Genomic DNA, 18,837 nt, shown 5'->3' on the forward strand with positions numbered 1-18,837 from the left:
ACAGATTAGCTAGCAAACACCATGGATATATAACACTGGCTGGCAAAAAGCAGAAAAGATAGTTCAACAGAGGAAAGAGGCTTTCAGCTGCTGGAGTCTGTAACAGTATGAGTTACACAGCGTTAGCCGTGTCAGGCTAATGCTACTAACTCCAGCCTACTTCCGGTTTGGGTAGCTGTTTAGGTTCTGTGGATGGATTTCATGAGTCTTTTATTAAGAATTTATGCCTGAATTGTGTTTATAGGTGGGCGTCTAAAGTACACTGCTCAGACTTTGCATGAGAAACGTCAGGAGGAGGGACTGTCCGATAACTAACGCACGTAAGTAGCTAATGTTAGCTGGCTAGTTAGCATAAAGTCGCGGGACATTTAAAAACAACTCAACGCTTGAGACGAATTTGGGACGCCAGTTATAACTGCACTAAGATACACCCGTAGTCACAATAAGCACATCACAGCTGATGATCCACCGGCTGCTGTGTGTCTGTGTGTAGTTCAGGCTAACGGACCGCTGCTGGGTTGACATACAAATGTATGGAGCCCGATAACAACAGTCAGTGCACATTAAGTTAAATAGGCTACCATATCTCTACTTTGGGAATCTAACATAACCCAGCTTTATTGTCGGATTGTTTTGAAGTGTATATATGACACTATAGTGTATGCTGGTGTAACAGGTTCAATTATAGCAGTAATACGGTTACACTGGGATAATAGGACGCTGACGGTAGTTTCATTGTGTTAAGAGATAGAGCTTTATACAGTTAATGAGACAGGGTGCTTTATGTTAAGTGGCTAAAGTGGTTCAAAAGTTGCAATCACAGATTGCTTATCCACAGCAGCCGGGAGCAGACTAATCACTGGAGAGGATTCTGAGCCTCTCTTTCTGCTGAGAGGTTGTGATTATGAACAAGTAGCTAGGGGACTCTTCTTAATGCCACCATGGAAACTTACTGACAACAAAGCAAGCCTAATTTTGCCCTCTATAAGCACCTCACCACATTGGCAGGGAGTGTTTGTGACTGATAACAACCCTATTTATTTTCTGAATAAAGACACAGCAGTTCTCTTGCTCGGTTTGGAAAGCCTTCTTTATCTCCTCCTGTCTCTGGCTCTTTGCTGCAGAGGCGAAATGACCTCCTCCGCCCTTGGCCAGTCGGCACCATTCATTCCAGACCTGGAGCCTGCGATGGGGACGTCTGCAGCCATGCTGGGCTTGTCTGCAGGGCTGGGGAGTGCAGAGATGGAGCTGCAGAAGATGCTCATTGATGAGAGGATGAAGTCCGAAAATCACAGGACCAACTACAAAACACTGAAGGCTGAACACACCAGGTAAAACTGATCTAATATGAACTTGTTAAGACCTTTTGACAGTACTTGAATTTAATTGAGTAAGAATTATGAGAGAAGACACTGAATAAAAACGCAGGAGAACATATATCATTACTTTATGAACATTGTGTGTTTGCAGTAGTAAAGAAACCATCTCTCCATAACCATCAACAACAGCACTGACACTGATCTTGCTCGCAGCTTGCAGGAGGAGTTGACCCGGGCGCAGGGAGAACTGAAGCGCCTGCTGACTGACCGACAGGCTCAGCAGGAGAAACTGCAGCTGCTGCTGGCCGAGCTCCGAGGAGACCTGCTTGACAAAACCCGGGAGCTGGAGGAACTTCGACTGCAGGTACACTCAGCCTGTGAAGGAGTCTCACACACTGAAACCTGTTTGAATGAGAGATTTTTTCCTGCTGTTTGATTGATCCAAGAACAGGCTGGGGGTCTCACTGATGGAAACCTGTGTGTGTCTGTGTGTGTGTGTGTGTGTGTGTGTGTGTGTTGTGGTTGAAATACTCTGTGCTGGAGACAGCCGTTAATGTATCATTAAGAATTTTCAAAAGTCAAGTTTACTGTAACCACACGGAACATGTCCTTGGCAATGACTAGAATCATATTTTAGTAATTTGACAATTTCACACAAATGTCTTGTAGAATAAAATGATGAAGTGATGACTCATGGGTTATAGCTGCAATTTCACTGGTTGGCGGAAGGAACCACAATATTAGATTAGATAGAACTTTATTCGTCCCGAAGGAAATTCTTTTTGCCAGGTTGATCCAGAATGACAAAACAGAGAATACAGATACATGTAAAATATGCAATACACAATGAGTCAAACATACAAAATACTAGGCCTAAGTGTAAAGTGAAACAGTGCCCCACATAGAGAATAAGTAGCTGTGATGGTGACAAGTCATATTGCACATTCAGTAAAATACTAAATACTAATACTAATTGTACATCGTACTGGATTAAATTAAATGAAAAACTGTTCATGGTATGAAATGATGACATTAACCTACTACTGCACATGGTGTTTGAATTATTCTTCCTGGATAAGGGGGGGAGTTATAAAGTTTGATGGCCACAGGAAGAAAAGACCTCCTGAGGCGTTCTGTGGCGCTCCTCGGTGCGGATGTCATTCTTGTTACCTCCCTGCAACTGAACTGTAATCGTGTGTGTGTGTGTGTGTGTGTGTGTGTGTGTGTTTTTTACCGAGTAGGTGATGACGCCCCAGCGGCTGGAGTTGCTCAGAGCTCAGGTGCAGCAGGAGATGGAGGCTCCGGTCAGAGAGAGGTTCAATAAACTCGAGGAGGTCAGTCATTTTTTCTCTTTCTGAACAGATGTATTGTAGCAATGTCAGGGTCTACAAACTTGAGTAGGCAAAATCCTTAGTGGCTGCTAACAGCTAACTTTAACTAGCTTTCCTTCTGCCAATTACAACACATCCAGTTATCACAGTGAGACTGCTGCATACCAAACACGTTTTCTTTTACTAAAGGACCCTTTTAGTCTCAAGCCCTGATGGTACTACCAGCACTACGGTTCCTGCATGATTGGGAAAAAAATCCAGCTTCTTTGTATTAACATCGACCTAGGAGGGAGTCCCCCAGCCTTACTACAAGGTACAGGGAAGGAAATAAGTATTTGATCCCCTGCTGATTTGGTTAGTTTGCCCACTTACAAAGAAATGAACAGTCTGTAGTTTTTATGGTAGGTTTATTTTAACAGTGAGAGACAGGATATCAAATAAAAAATACATAAATGTAGATTAAAAAAAGATATACATTAATTTGCATTTAATTGGGGGAAATAAGAATTTGATCCCCTTGCAACCAACAAGAATTCTGGCTGCCACGGACAGTTAAATAAGTCCTCTCGCTTTAAGAAAAAACTTATCATATCAACTCATTACCTGGGTAAAAGACACCTGTCCACAGTCAATAAATCAGAAGCCCATTAAGGCGATGGAGGGGCCTAGCCAGTCTCCGGACCTCCATCCCATAGAAGATCTGTCGAGGGAGCTGAAGCTTCCAGTGGCCAAGCATCAGCCGCCAAACTTTAAGGATTTGAGAGGAATCTGCAGAGAGGAGAGGACCAAAATCCCTCCTGAGATGTGAGCAAACCTGGTGACCAACTACAAGAAGCATCTGACCTCTGTGCTGTCCAACAAGGTTTTCTCCACCAAGAACTAAGGCATGTTTTGCAAGGGGATAAAATACTTATACCACAATTAAACGTAAATCAATGTATATCTTTTTTTTTTTATGTACATTTCTGGATTTTATTTTTGATATTCTGTCTCTCCCTGTTAAAATAAACTAAATCAGCAGGGGATCGAACACTTATTTCCCTAACAGTATGTCTAGTGTACGAGTCCCCCCGTCATTATAAATTGTATGCAGATCAAATCATGTTTTTCCAATTTTTAGACTCTACATTGTGTGGTTAACCATACACTGAATAAAACACTAAACAGTGAAATAGTGCTAAAAACAAATTATTTCATGTGTACTCTTATAGATCATGTCAGTATGGAAATTGTTTTTAGATAAATGGCTTCTCCTGGAGAACGAAAAGCCAGAGTCAGTAGCAATGGTGAGGAGGCTGACACAGAGGGGCTTTTGACGGATAGATTTAGCTGATTTCCATGTGGTCTGCTGATGGCTTTCCTCCTCCTCTCACTGATGAGACGTGTGATTAAATCTGTGCACACACTTCCCTTCCAGGAATCTGAGAAGTACAGGTCTGAGTACAACAAGCTGCGGTATGACTTCACTTTCCTCAAGTCCCAGTTCGACCATCAGAGGGAGGAACACGCTCGCACTCTGGAGGAGAGGAGGATCCGCTATGAGGCAGAGGTCAGTGTGTTGTTTGTGCTCTTATTAAATAGTCTTAGTGTGGAATGATCAGAAGATGATGCTCTCCATGGTCCCCTCCTGCTGTCAGATGTCTCGTTTGGAGAAGGAGCGAGAGGAGCTGCTTGCTCAGTACCACGGTTCAGACTCGCTGCGGGACGGCAAACGAGTGGAAGCCCTGCTGAGGGAGAAGGCTCAGCTCCACCTGCGGCTGAAGGGCCTGGAGGCGGAGGTGGCGGAGCTCCGTGCCCAGAGAGAGAACTCGGGCCAGCAGGCGGAGAATGTCCAGCGCATCCAGATCAGACAGCTGACGGAGAGTCAGGCAGCCGTCAAGTCCCTGGAGGTGAGGCCGCTGCTCTCTGCTTTGATTGTTAACGCTCTTCCAAATAGTTTGATAGGGTGGAATGACAAAGTAATTCATTCATAACTTACAGAAATATCATGAGCAGTAGCCCATCTTCTCTCCGCTTCTTTGGGATCCTCTCTCTCCATCTGTCTTTCACTACAAGTATTTATGTAGACCAGTTAAATTTATTTAAGAAATATTAACCCCATGAACAGCTTTATTCAATGAAAGATTTAGTTTGAGGTTGTTTATGTATTTATCTTTTTGTTTATTGGTAAGATAAAGACATTTTGTGTTGTATTTACCTATAATTGTGAGCTTTTTGTTTGCTTGCTGGATGTGATTAACTGTTGCCGGTGTGACAGGCGGAGCGGCAGTCTCTGCGTCTGCAGCTGGAGCGGATGGAGAGCGAGATTCACCTCACACACGAGCAAAACAGCCAGCTGAGCGGGAAGCTGCACCGAGCCGAGAGGGAGGGGACCTCTCTGAGCGGACAGGTACGCTGACTCCCCCACATGTCATCACACAGCACTGTCTGGGCTCCTAAGCACTTGAAACCTTGATATGAATCAAAATCCCTTTTTTTCAACTGTGAATTCAAATCTGTGTTTAGTGGGAATGATTTGTGCCCGGTGACATTTTCAAAGATTATTTTTGAAATCCAAAGATCCAATTTTTCTCCACCCACACGTGATGAAGCATGAGAAAGTGGATTAATTAATATGAGCTTTTTTTGGTTCTCAGATTGAAAGCCTGAAGCATTCCCACAAGCTGGAGGTGGACAGCACCAGGTTTGAGTGTGCTCGCTCTAAAGGGGAGCTGGAGAGAGAGAGAGAGACACTGCTGGGGCAGGTTGACGGTACGACACACACACACACACACACACACACAGGTATAAATGATTGTTTTTATTCAGACCATTATTTGATTTCATAAGTGGGAGCGTTTGTATCAGCAGGGAGTCTGAGAGCAAAACCCTGCGCCTCTGTCTCTTCATCTGTCCTCCTGTCTCAGGAAGGAAAGCAGTCCTGTAGTCCTGAATGTTTGCAGCCAGAGTTAAAGTTGCGCTCAGTATTTGTTTCCTTTTATCACGGGGGTAAGAGTGTATTTATCTCTCAGACCCCCTGAACTTAGATCAGATGTGTTTCCGCAGAAGAACACAGGATCCATAATCAGTATGACTGTTAACATCAACCTGCCTGCCCCCCACCCTCAGATTGTCATGGTAACATGTGTGTCTCAGGTCTGCAGGCAGATGTGGAGTTGTTGAAGGCTTCTGCAGAGAGACACAAAGAAATGCTGGTGGAGAAAGAGAGGGAGATAGTGAGGAGGGTGCAGGCTGCCCGTGAGGAGGAGCTCCGAAAAGCTGCCGTCCTGCACGAGGAAAAGTGAGAAGCCGCCGTCAATACAGAAATAATAAATGACTTATTGGTACAAAATCAGAAAGCTAATTTCTACTCTTGCTCTCCGCAACTCATCTGTGCTTTCTGTCATGAGGCTGGAGGTGGAGAGCCGCCTTGCATCTTTGGAGCAGCAGAGAGCGCTGCAGGCTGCGGCAGAGCACGGCCAGCAGGAGGAATGGGAGGAGCGTATCCGGAGCGCGCAGCAGGCAGAGGAATCTGTGCGCAGAGAACTGCACAGCCTCAGGTCAGCAGGATCCTCTATGTTACATCCACCTGATGTTCTCTAGCTTAGAGGGGACAGTATGGCCTTCCTAAAGGTTTACTTATCTTTCACATGCAATAAACATCCATGTACAGGCCACGGTTTATTTTCTGGAACACATTTAGAAGAACGTAAACTGGAGTTTGGGAGATTAATCCATCACTGTGTGTACGTTGAAGTGTTGTATAATCTCCCACTTGCCTTTTTATCCTTAATGTCTGTACACATACACGTTTTGTGTTCAATTGCTCCTAAAAATAACATGTGAGCATGTTCCTGCAGTGTTATACTTTATTTAAAGATCCCCTATTATGCAAAGTGCACTTTTTGATGTCTTTTATACATAAATATGTGTCCCCGGTGTGTAAGGAGACTCACAAGTGTCAGAAAATACAACCCTCTCTCTTTTCCCCCTTACCCACATCGCTGGCTTTACATTGAACTCCTGGCAATGTCCCGCCCACGTGACACGTCCCAATTTATCGTCTCCCATATACAGTCTGGAGCTGAATCATCCCCCCCTCCAGCTGTGTGTCTGTGTGTTCAGCAGGATGTCTGCAGGGACTCAGAGTAAAGTTGTTATATATAATACATATAATGTCACTGTTCTAGTGGTAAACACTGAAGAAAGAACAAGCTATGTGCTGTATCAGGAACAATGCGCTACGTGTTCTGGAAGTTGTCTAATATAGTCTGTGTTTACATTAGCAAGCATCGCTAACCCTCAGAGCTAATGCTGTTCTGGAGAGACTGTGTGTAATATAAAGGTCCTGTCCTTGTGGTAAACCGAGAGAGAGAAACGTTTGACCTCCATACTGTATCAGAGATAATGCTGGATGTGGTTTGGAACATAATATGGCGTTTAATCACGGCAGCGTTTAGCTGAGTTTCTCCCGGTAGAGAACTCTCTTCTTAGATCTGAAATATATCCCTAAAAAGGGTATAATAGGAGACCTTTTAAATGAAAAACACAGTGTGAGTATTGTTTGAATACGATGTTCCTTTTCAAGTCATACAAAGAATTGTTTTTCTTTGTTATGGCATGTCATTTAAAGTTTATTCTCATTCTAACAGTCTGTGCCATATGAACTGTTGTGTGTTTCAGAGGCAGACTCCAGCAGCAGAGCTCCCAGCAGGAAGAGCTGCAGAGACAGAGAGCAGAACTGGCTGACCTGCAGCAGGTAACCAGCCTAAACAACCACGGGGGGGGGGCTCTGACTGAAATAAATGTGTTTTTTAATTTATTTTTTATGACCCAACAGCAGAACCAGGAGCTAGGAGTCCAACTTGGCAATCTGTCTCACTCTGAAAGCGACCTGATGGAGGCCAACCAGCGCCTGAGAGAGACCCTGGACCGAGTGAGGGAGGAGGTGAGGACGGCTCGAGCTCAGGCCGAAAGGAGCCAGCAGGAGGCAGAGAGGTACGGCTGCTTTCTGTTTCTATGGCCGGAACTGTGGAATAGCCTCCCACTGGATCTTAGAACAGCAGACTCCATTGGAATTTTTAAAAGTTAATTAAAGACCCATGTTTTTAATGTGGGGTAATTTTAGTGCTATCACTGTTTTTTAATCTATTTATTTAGTATCTTGTCTTGCTCTGTAAAGCGCTTTGGGCTGCATCTTGCCTGAAAGGTGCTATATGAATAAAGTGTATTTTTATTATTATTACTTTGGATAGAGGGTTACCAACATATAGAAATGTAATGTAGATGATGCCCCCTCTCCACAAACACTTTTATGTGTGGTCTCCCTGTGTGCCGTCACACCTCCAGGCTGGTAGAGGAGCGTCGGGTGGAGTGGTTGGAGGAGAAGCACAATCTGCAGGAGCGAGACACTGAGCTGCAGCACAAATACTCTCAGGTCAAAGAGAAGCTGCAGAGGGCGGCGGCCGCTCAGAAGAAGGTACTGCTGCTGTGTGTAGTCAGGGTCTGGGAGGTGACTGAAACTATGTCATCAAGTATGTAGCAGCCAAAAATCCTAGAAGCTGTAACAGGAAATTAACTTAAAAGTAAACTGCACCGGATAGGGAAACTTATGCTGGGAAAAGGATCCAAGTCCAGGCAAGAGTCACCATGTGTGCGTTTATCTGCATTATCCAGTATCATTTAAGAAAGAACACAGTTTCCAATCATTCTTTTTGTTAAAACTTTCCTATGATTCTCCTTGTCGCTTGAATCAACCTGGTAAAAATCGATGTGCCACCTGGTGCTCTGCTCCCACCACCACCTGTCTCCAATATATACAATTACACCAGGTGCTCAGACATGCCTTCAAAATAAAAGCATAGAAGCTCATTTAACTAACTTCTATAACAACACTAAATATCATAAAAAAACAATATATTCACTATGAACAAAACAGCAATTAAACAAATGATTAACCATAAGATAATACAGCGCAATTTATAGCTCCAACAATGCAAATAAAGACAATAGAAAATAAATATCAATAAGATTGCTTTTACTAATTGTATTGTGATAACAGAGAAGAAAACACAACAATGTAACATTAAAAGAGAAGAAACCAGGTGTTCTCAGGGTTTTTAAAATGATAAACATGCCTTTCACTAGGGCAGTTCAGGAAGTACCAATACATCAGACATTCCGTTGTCCGGTAATTACCGGACATTGGCCGGGAAAAAAAATAAATGTCCGAGAAAATGAAATCTCACCGGTCAAAGTGTCCGTTTGAAATTGACTAATAATCCCTCTATCTAACTCAATTTGATTTTCAGAATAATACTACCATTTAGGCTAAGTCTAATGTAGTAACACAGTAGCCTTATGCGCATCGCAAGTTGTGGAGAGACATTACAAACTTTCGATTTCATGTCGGCAGCTGCCAATCTCAACACTGCCAAAAACCGTAAAAAGTAGTGTAATTATAGGCTACGAGGCAGTGTAGGCCTATGAATAATTTGATGGCCTCATGCCTATTAATTTAAAATGTTACTTAAACCGCACCATATCAGGTGCACGTCAAGACCGTTGATATAACTTACGTGTAGCCTATTGTTGGGCTGTTAAAAGTCTTAATTGTATGTGGGTAAGGGGGATTAGTTTATTAAACTAAATAGAAATATTTGTATTTATTTTTTATTTGTTTGATATATATGGAAGGATGATTGGTTCATCAGATACGTCTCTTAAAATTAACTCGCGCACCTCGTGCAAATAACGCATGGGGTCGTTTGCGCAATAAGTGTTCACGTAATTATTTGAAAGTAAGGCCAATAAATGTGTTAAATTATTTTTGTGTGTCAAATTGTCATTTTGTAAGCTACTAGTCTACTTCAAATGTTTCTACACTAGCCTAATTAGGAACGATGGAATATTTGACCGTGGTGTTATCAAAATGTCCGGAAGGTGAAACCTCGGCCGGTCACTTTGACCGGCAGATTTTTTTTCTAACGGAAACCCTGCAATACATATTAATAAGTGTTTGACTCCAATACGGAATTTGATATATATATATATATATATATATATAAGTATAAAAGCAAGCAATGTTTCGTCCGCTACTTTACTAACTCATATCTGTGTGGCTAACATTGTCAGCCTAATGTCATGTCTGTTGGGCTATAATGTTTGTCCTGGTCCTCTGTTATGATAATCACTTGTCAGACTAATAGCGGTATTTATACACATAGATATACTTTAAGTATGCTATCCACAGTTGACACTCAAACTTAATTTAGATGGTCCTAAACTGACATCAGTAGTAGTAGATGGGTTAGCTGATGTTAGTTAGCTAACATTAGCGTAGATCCCTTGTATTAAGAGGGTATATTCACAGCTGGCAGAGAAAGCTGGCACTTCACAGTGATGCTGATCCGCCCCCCGAGGTCAATAACTGGCTAGATGTCCACCTCGGTTTGTCCCCCTCGGTGAACCAGAGTCTGGAGGATTAGCTCCGGTTGCGTCTCTTGGTGAAGTGTTTAACGGTGTGCTCACTGTAGTATATCGTTCTTAATTTTTGCATTTTAATATTGTAACCCAGGAAGTAATCCCTAGTTTTTTATTTTTATGAAACTGTAATCTGATTACATCTTTTTTCTGTAGCTGTAATGTATTACAGTTACAACATTTGAATCCTAATTGTGTAACACCTCCTCTGAATTCATAAGAGGTTAGACAATAACTGTGTGTGTGTGTGTGTGTTCAGAGGAGAGCGCAGACGGAGAACAGAGAGAAGAGGCTGCAGGAGAAGCTGCAGCTGCGAGAGGCCAGGATCCAGGAGCTGGAGCTGGGGGCTGCTGCAGCCAACAAGTACAGCTTTTTATAATAAACTTTATTGATATAGCACCTTTCAAAACAAAGCTACAACATGCTTTCACATACAAATACACAGAGAGCGACAATTATCAACAGTAAGTTAAACACACACACACAGCCCTGGTTTCCTCTGTCTCCAGGGTCCAGGAGCTCTGACGGCAGAGGCTCTTTCTGCTTTCTGCTTTGTGTTTGGACCTGGACCTCAGATAGACCAGCAGCGATGCCTCTGAGGATTTCAGAGTGTGGGATAGGGCGTAGGGCTTTCAAAGGTCAGACAAATAGCTTGGGGCGAGGCCTCTCAAGGTCTGAGAAGTCAGTAATAAAATCTGAAAATTGATTCTAAAAGCAACAGGCAGCCAGGATCTGGATGAATGAAGACTGTTTTTTTTACCTGTAACTATTGGTTCACAAAGGTTATTTATTAGTTTATTTTATGGTGAAATTTTATTGTTCTTCTTCTGAACCATCCATATAAGTAATTAAGCGTTTGAGAATTCCAGATGCAGACCGGCTTAATGGCTGGCAGGCGTGGTTAACGTGTGTGTGTGTGTGTGTGTGTGTGTGTGTGTGTGTGTGTGTGTGTGTGTGTGTGTGTGTTTTGTGTGTGTGTGTGTGTGTGTGTCATGTCCCCTCCTGTGTCAGACGCTCCTCTTCCTCAGATGAGCAGCCTCCCCTCAGCAGACGGCTGAAGGAGCTGCAGCGACGACACAACGAGTTCCGACGCCTCCTATTGGGTGTCCAGGCTCCCTACAGCGCCGGCCCCGCCTTCCTGACCTCCGCATCCACCCCTCTCCTCCCCCCCGGGTCTGAGGGGCAGCAGACCAACATACCAGTAAGCATTACCAGCAGCCAGCTAATGAACGACAAAACTCAGAGAGCACACAGGAAGTAGACCAGAATGCCATGCAGCAACAGCAAAGGGTTTAGAACACCTAAGATCTCTCTTTACTCTCAAGTCAAATCAGAAGCAGCAGGTGACGTGTTGATGTCACACTTCACTACACTACTTTTTTTTTTTTTTTAATTCTGCGTTTCCGCTTTTAAACTACGCGCTTCTAACCATACACTGGTAAATGACTATTATGCAGGAGGAAAAAGACAAAGAAGGAACGTGTCAATTTGGATAAACGTATATATTTATTATAATATTATTACTCTACTATTACTCTATAATACTATTACTCTATTGCCTTTCAACAAGGCGCTCAAGGAGAGAGAGAAAATGGTCCGAACGGTCTCAGAAGTTGGAGGAAGGGATGGGGACTGCCGCTGACCGGCCGAGGAGCTCATCCATGATGGCAAACCAACGCCATGACCCCGCGGTTCGTTTGCCGTCCTGCATTCCTTACAATAAAAAAACAACTAGTCTACCAGCAATCTAACATTTCCCTGTTATACCTACAGTGGCACAGCAAGAAGGCACTTCATGTAAAACAATATTCACCTCAAAGTAAAATATATGTTTTAATGATTGCTTCCATCTTGCTCCTCACCTTATATTTACTCTTCAGGTTGTCCTATTTCTTTTTTGCCTGCACTGGAGTGACCTGGTCTTCCAAGCTCATTTGCTCAATCAAAGTGCTATCAACATATAAGTAAATGATATACATTACAATTACATAGGTACATTACAAACATTGCAAATTATTGGTGCATTTGTCTAACAACATTTAATCCCGCAAGAGCTTCTCACCGATAGCATTAATGGCCGTATCTTTCCCCCCCCCCCCGTAAACAAATGATTGTGCCCCACCCTCAGGCGCACAAAAGTCTCAGTTTGCTGGGCTGTCCCTAAAAAAAGAGTAAACACAAACATACATATATATACGTAAATAATCATTAGTTTATGTTACACCGTCAGGAAATGCGCACTAATCGGTAATCGAGTAACAGTGGCGGGCAAGCGTCTTTAACACTGTAAATCCTTTCCTTTCTCTTCATTAACTCGCGATCCTTACATCTCTGCGTCAAAATCAGGAGGCTAAGTTGTAATCATGGCACTGCCAGTGGTAAATATGTTAATATTTTAATTGTTGAAATTGTTATTGGCGACAGTAGTTTCTTTATAGCTACGTTGCATACAATTCATGTAAAATACATATCCATACGTTGCAAAAACGTAATCGCACAGGTCTTTCAGCTTAATGCATTTTTTGCATTTACATTATATGAATAACTTAATACGGCACAAAATATTTGTGAAAGCTTTAAACTAACTTCACTTACATTTGAGTGTGTACTGCCTGGATTCCGCCATTTCAAATACACCGCGCAGCGTGAACGTAGAGGATTGTGGGTATTCTTGCTCACTGAGGATCCATCGATGCATCCTTTAAAATTCTCAGAACTCTCAAAAACAAAGGGCGCAAGTTTTTGAGTGTTCTCGACATTGGAACGGTGCTTGGCGGTGCTCTATGACGTAGCGTCCTTAACAGGACGGCAGTTGAGCATGCTTCCTTGACTTTGGGAAACGCCCTAGATTGGTAGTGGCAAAACAGCAGGTACTACAACTTCCGTATCAGTCTGTGACGTCACCCGGCGCAGAAAGACCTTTTTGCATTAACTTACATTGGGAAAGAGACGTCTGTAAATCGGTGGATCATTTTGTTTAACTAAATAAACTAACCAGTATGAACCCTTGTATAGCCCTTATTAAAAACAGTAGGTCCTCAAAGTTGTAAAATGCGCTAAAAGCTGAGTCCAGATTTATTTTCTCTCTCCATTCATTCTACTGAGCCGAGAGCAGGAGGTCAGGGGCGGGGCTTAAGGGACACTCAACTGCGTATGCTCTATGCTCTCGACAGCCAGGCATGATGGGTAATTTGTGGCGTTTTGCTCTCGAGAATCTCAGGCCATTTTGTCTTCATGCGCTAACGAGCAGCTCTCATAGGAATGAACGAGGCCCCGCCTCCAACGCTGTATCCAGTTCTTATTATACATCCATGGTCAGCCTGCTCTTCACAGTGATCAATAACAGAGAACAGATGGTCATTAAAGTAAGGTCAAATAAAGTGTTTAGTGTGGACTGACTTTATAAAGTGTGTTTTTTACAAGTGTGTGGTTCTAGTCCCTTTGCTCAGCGGTACTGCTTGTTACAATTTTTATTTACCATGCTCGACATTAAAGTGAATCTCTCCCCTCCAACGTAAGTGTGACGTATTTGGTTCTTATCCATGATCGTAAAACCTCACTGAATATAATATCAATAAAAGCCAGATGTCTGTTGGCAGTAGACCTGTGATCAAGATTCTACTACAGCACTGCAGAATTTAACATGTGATTTGTTACGTGTTTGTCCGTGACTTTTAAGTCCAAACTACTCCTCCTCATGCAAATCAGCTCAAAGACTGTGGATCAACCATTTGGGAAACTTTGACTCCGCCAACCGTCACACTTTAAATCATAACGTTGTCCCACGTGTCGCCTAGCCAGGTCCTGAGCAGCGAATAGTGTCTATCAGATCCAGATGCAGGGTTAATTATGACCCAATGAGGTCAGGCTGAAGCATTCTTTTGTGCAGCATCCTGGAGAAAGCCCCACTGTTCATTCCAGCTCAAGTTAGCATTGAAGGGTCTCTGTCTCCAGTGATTGGAAAGCTCTAATATGTGTTCATGTTGCAGCTGTGTGATGCAAGAAACATTTCTGACGATAAAGTTACTATGTAGCGTAAGCTGAACATTTTGTACATTCCAAACCTAAAAACATCTGTGGCTCAGTATGAGTGCAGAATGAAGAGGCTGATCTATGCCAGCACCGACACAGAGACGGGCCGTGACAAATGAGTGAACAGGAAGCATGGGGGCACTCAGCACAAGAATTGCTTTTAGTTTTAAAAACGTTAGAAGCCAAAAGTGAAAATCAAATTTGATCAATGACCCTTGCATAATAACAATGCATGCACTGTGTGTGTGTGTGTGTGTGTGTGTGTGTGTGTGTGTGTGGGGGGGGGGGGGGGCGGGGCTTCATGTGGTTAAGTAGTGACAGCAAACTGTGCTCTGCAGGAGGAGCAGCACCAGAGGGAGCTGTCTCTGCTGCGCCGCCGGCTGGAGGACCTGGAGAGCGCCCAACAGCAGCAGCTGCAGGACCTGGGCTCTCTGGTGCAGAGGGCCCCCACCCCCCAGCTCGACCTCTGACCCCCTACACTACTCCCCATTGGAACTGCGTTTGTGAGACATGTTGAGTCACAGCACAGACTCCAGCAGAGTTTTATATTAATGGAAGCATTATTTATTTAAAATAGAGAGAGATGCCAGGTGTGTTTCTGTCGTGGTAATGCCGCTTCATGCAGAGGTGAGCATGACTCCTCAGGGTTGCATTTTGTAATAACAGTTTGTTGTTTACACACTTTGCTCTGAAGCTTTTTATACAGCGGTTTATATAACAAGGCTCCTCAAGCTGTGAATTGCCAATTCATTGTACTGAAAATAATGATTTGAAGATAAAGTTTTTCTGACATCAGTGGTTCTGACTTATTCAAGATGACTCAGGATCTAAAAACCACACAACTGTGTGGCAACAAATCTGTGTACGAAGAGCAGGCTCTGTGCTGGACCTCAGAACAGAATGGTTCTTATGGACAGGGTAACAGTGTTGGTTAGATTTTGATTTCAGTAAAGGCACCTCTTTTATAAACTGAGCTGTCTGCACATCACTTTCGTTTCATAGATGGCAAGAACCTCGCAGAGTCCAGCAGGGCTTTATTTCATGTGAGAGAGAGAAGGCTGTGGCTCAGTCCCAGGAGCAGCTCTTCAGTCTGTCAAAAGAGTTCTTAACATGGTATAGTTGCTCCATCGTCTCCAAAGGGGCTCCATTTTGGTTCAGCTTCTCTTTGATCTGTGGGAAAGACAGTAAAGAAGTATTAAAAACCTTTTCTTAGCCACGGGGCTTCTCTGACTCCAAATTACAGCAACATCCCAGCTTCAATTCCAACCATGTAATGTTTTACTTCCTGTCACACCCCTTTACCTCCCCCTATTTACATTCTCTACCACTACAGTGTCTCTTTCTTGGAAATTCTCTGGGTCATAGTCATTTTCAGACTATTGATCCGTCAAGTCATAGTAAGAAAGCTGACTGCAGAGCTCGTATAAAGCAGCGCTGTGCTTTTCTGCTCATGAGAGCAGGAAACAACAGTGTTAAAAAAAAAAAGCAGAAGAAAGCTTTGAAATCTCATTTCCTTCCTGCACTCCGCCTCCTGGGACCTCTGGTTGCACTAGTGTGAAATAACTGCAACATCGACGATACATCCCACAACAAAGTGAGAACACTAGAGCCAGTGGTGATGCACATGAAGCAGAACCCCCCTGTGGAAAAGGGTCCTTCCAGAATTGGAGGACATTTTCTGTCCCACCTAGGACATATCATGTAATTCGAAGTGAAATGCAGTTGTAGAAAAAGTGTTTTCAAAATATATCAAATAGCTCTCCTAATGGCGACCATCTTTTTTGGGCTATTATTATGTTGATAAATGTATTTGGTAATGGTCAAAGCAGAGTGGTAAATGATAAACATATTATAAATAGCAGTAACTTCACAGTGGTGGTGTGCCCAACCCTGTCCCAAACTGCTGAGGTTGGCGGAAGTGAAAGTGAAAACACTTTGATGCAAATAGCGAACAGGAAATGACATCATCATCAAATCAAATTAAAGCTAAGCCATCTCCTTGTTTTTCATATAAAATAATCAGAATAAAACGGGTTCATTTCAAAGTTGAATATCGAGGGGTTTTCCTCACCATGACAGTAGCATCACATTCTGCAGGTAAAGCTAACATAAGCATTGATTTCCAACCCTGTTACTATAATCTGAATTATAACTGTTGTATTTCCTGCAGTACAATTGATTATCTTTAAAGGATTATATATAAAACGTATACACAGTTTAAATGTATTACTGTATTTTCCCAGAATATGAATTCCTTTTTTTTTTGTTTTTGCACCAAGTAGCCTAAACTTGTTCTCATCAATTAACTCAAAATGAACACAACTGTGTTAAATTATAATTGGATTAACATCATAGACATTTTAAAAATTGATTTCAAAGTTCTAGCCCATTATTGAGCGTTGTTGAAAATAAAACATCTGATCAGAAGTGTACCATTTATGCCTGAGCTGGCTAAATTATTTGCTGTGATGGTTTACTTCCAGCCTTTCTCAAATACATTACAGAAAACTAGAAAATAAAGGGTTCATTTGTTTGACGTCACATTTGATTTACGAGTCACACTTAACATCCTCAACATCATCAGTGTGGCATCGTCTAAGAACTCCATTCGCAGAGGCCTGGAAAGATATTGATGTGTCGCATTAAACAATTCCAAACTGAAAGATCCATTACGTCCATACAGAATAATAAGGGAGATAATATAGTCGATCATATGGAAATAAGTGAGGCTTTAAAACGTATACGACCCTAACATAAATACAGATTTGACGCATCAAAAGAACTTAGTAGTGTGACTTTTAATGTACTTCATTTTGTTGTGCTGTTTGTGTACCGTCATATTTACTGTCAGTGTTGAAAAACAATAAAGAATGTTTTATTTTTTAAAACCTTTTATTTATTTTTATTTTTTAGCCATTTATTAATATAACAGATCATATATACAAAGAAATGATATGGCACTGAGTGATAGCCCGCCTGATGCACTCACCTCTGTGAAGTAGCACTGTATGTACTTGTAGAGCTCTCTGAGAGCGACGGCTTCGTTGAACTCGTTCTCGTGTTTCTACGATAAAAACAAACTGGTGAATCATCCATTCTCTACTGGCCATTATGCTGCCACGATTCTGTACTAAAGGACATTACCTTTGACTCTTCCTGCAGGAACTCCCTGAACTCTGAGTCTGTGATTGATGGCTGGTCTCTGATCTGCTTGTAGTAAGCCTTTACTTCCTGTTTGAACTTGGGAATATCTTTTGCGTAGAGGAGCTTGTTGATTGGTGTATGCTGGAACACAATGGTATTAAAGATATGATTTCATAGATGCAAACCCTCTCTTGTCTTTATATAGGGTTACTTCCACCTCTGCCACGCTCACCAGGCAAAGGAAGGTGTCAGGTGGTAAATGATGAGTTTACCTTTCCTAGCTGGGTCTCACTGAGGGAGAAGGAGTCCATGAAGGCCTGAGCGATGACGGTTAGGCAGCTGTCCAGCTGTGGAGTCTTCTGCATGTCGAACACAAACTGGGGGTTCTTCAGGATGTTGATCCAGAAGCGCAGAGGCAAACTGCGAAGCAGCAAAAGGACATGTCAGAAAGGAAAGCTCCATCTTTTCCCCCGGTCCACAGGGCAGCACCGGATCCTCCTGCTGAACTCTTGGGCTCTGTGAATGTCTACTCACATCTATTTGTAGTACACATATATCTATATATTATACATATCTGCCATATACATCTGTTATACATAATATATGCATCTGTCCATACCTCCTCATTCAACAGTGTAAAGTATTTAAATACTTTCAATGTATTCCACATATGTATATATTTCACATCCTCAAATCTTTATTGTTGATATTGTAAATATTCTTCTCTCTTTTTGCACTATTTTATTTATCTTATTCGCACCATGTATGTTGAGTTGTTGGAGGAGCATGGGATATAAGATTTTCATTGCCAACATATACGTTGTATATGCTGTGCATATGACCAATAAAACCTGGAAACCTTGAAACAATACCTGTTGGTCTTCCAGATGTGCAGGACATCTGGGTCGCTGATCTTCATGCAGTCTGCTTGAGCGTCCAAAAGGTCAAAAAAGTATTTGACAGCATGCGGGGCTCTGCAGTTTGTCGTCCCCCAGATAGATCTGAACAGGTTCTCCACAAACGAGTGCACGGCCACCTGAGAGAGAGAAGCATGTGATGTCACTTCCTGCTGTCATCAGTAGAAAGAGATGTTCAGATCCCCTCTCCTCTGTCATAACTGAACATTCCAACATAACGCTGTACCATCAATCATTCATTTCCCATCCTCAATAAAAGAGAAGCAATGAAACTGTCTTTTGTTTCCTTTTGAATTAATTTGTTATCTTCAGGAGCACACCTCCCCCCGTCTCTAATCACTGCTGAGTCTTTATTTTCAGTCCCCGTTTGTCTCTGTTCTCTCAACCCACCCTCCCTCTCCGTCCACACATACATGTACCTTATCCCGACCCAAACCCCCTTCACCCCTCCTCCCATTGTCCCCCTTCATCCATTCAGTCCTCACTCTTTCATCCCTTCATCCACCAGTCCCCATATTCCTGCATCCCCTTCCTTCCCCCATCCCTTAAATCCCATCATCCTCTCTACCTGTCTCCCCATCCATTCTTTTAATTGGTTATTCTAGGAACCATCTGGGGGGCCCGTAATCAGCC

At 42.7% G+C, this 18,837-nt stretch overlaps 2 protein-coding genes across 7 annotated transcripts in view; one reads left to right on the forward strand and one right to left on the reverse strand.

Annotated features, from left to right (window-relative positions):
• Positions 1-125: 125 nt before the first annotated feature.
• cep83 (centrosomal protein 83) lies at positions 126-18,481 on the forward strand. 6 transcript variants are annotated; one of them, XM_063905919.1, is made up of 16 exons: positions 126-324; positions 1,125-1,331; positions 1,533-1,683; positions 2,561-2,653; positions 4,068-4,199; positions 4,288-4,539; positions 4,908-5,039; positions 5,287-5,401; positions 5,786-5,930; positions 6,040-6,189; positions 7,313-7,388; positions 7,470-7,627; positions 7,979-8,108; positions 10,371-10,474; positions 11,123-11,312; positions 14,482-18,481. In XM_063905919.1, exons 1-16 carry the CDS (start codon positions 278-280, stop codon positions 14,611-14,613), a joined length of 2,214 nt encoding a protein of 737 aa, XP_063761989.1. In that variant the 5' UTR covers positions 126-277; the 3' UTR covers positions 14,614-18,481. The 6 variants fall into 6 exon arrangements, 5 of the variants coding, with proteins under 5 accessions (XP_063761989.1, XP_063761985.1, XP_063761988.1 ...); XR_010167842.1 differs by lacking the exon at positions 14,482-18,481 and adding an exon at positions 10,621-10,749 and having other exon boundaries at positions 7,313-7,627; positions 11,123-11,313; XM_063905915.1 differs by having other exon boundaries at positions 7,313-7,627.
• plxnc1 (plexin C1) overlaps positions 15,161-18,837 on the reverse strand; it is a 33,655-nt gene continuing 29,978 nt past the window's right edge. The window contains exons 27-31 of the mRNA XM_063905914.1: positions 18,160-18,323; positions 17,560-17,707; positions 17,288-17,428; positions 17,133-17,207; positions 15,161-15,313 (exon numbers count right to left, since the gene is read on the reverse strand). Coding sequence (XP_063761984.1) covers positions 15,209-15,313; positions 17,133-17,207; positions 17,288-17,428; positions 17,560-17,707; positions 18,160-18,323 — 633 coding nt within the window. The 3' untranslated portion in view covers positions 15,161-15,208. The remainder of the gene's footprint in view (positions 15,314-17,132; positions 17,208-17,287; positions 17,429-17,559; positions 17,708-18,159; positions 18,324-18,837) is intronic.

Source organism: Eleginops maclovinus, chromosome 17 (assembly GCF_036324505.1).
Source record: "Eleginops maclovinus isolate JMC-PN-2008 ecotype Puerto Natales chromosome 17, JC_Emac_rtc_rv5, whole genome shotgun sequence".
Taxonomy (NCBI): domain Eukaryota; kingdom Metazoa; phylum Chordata; class Actinopteri; order Perciformes; family Eleginopidae; genus Eleginops; species Eleginops maclovinus.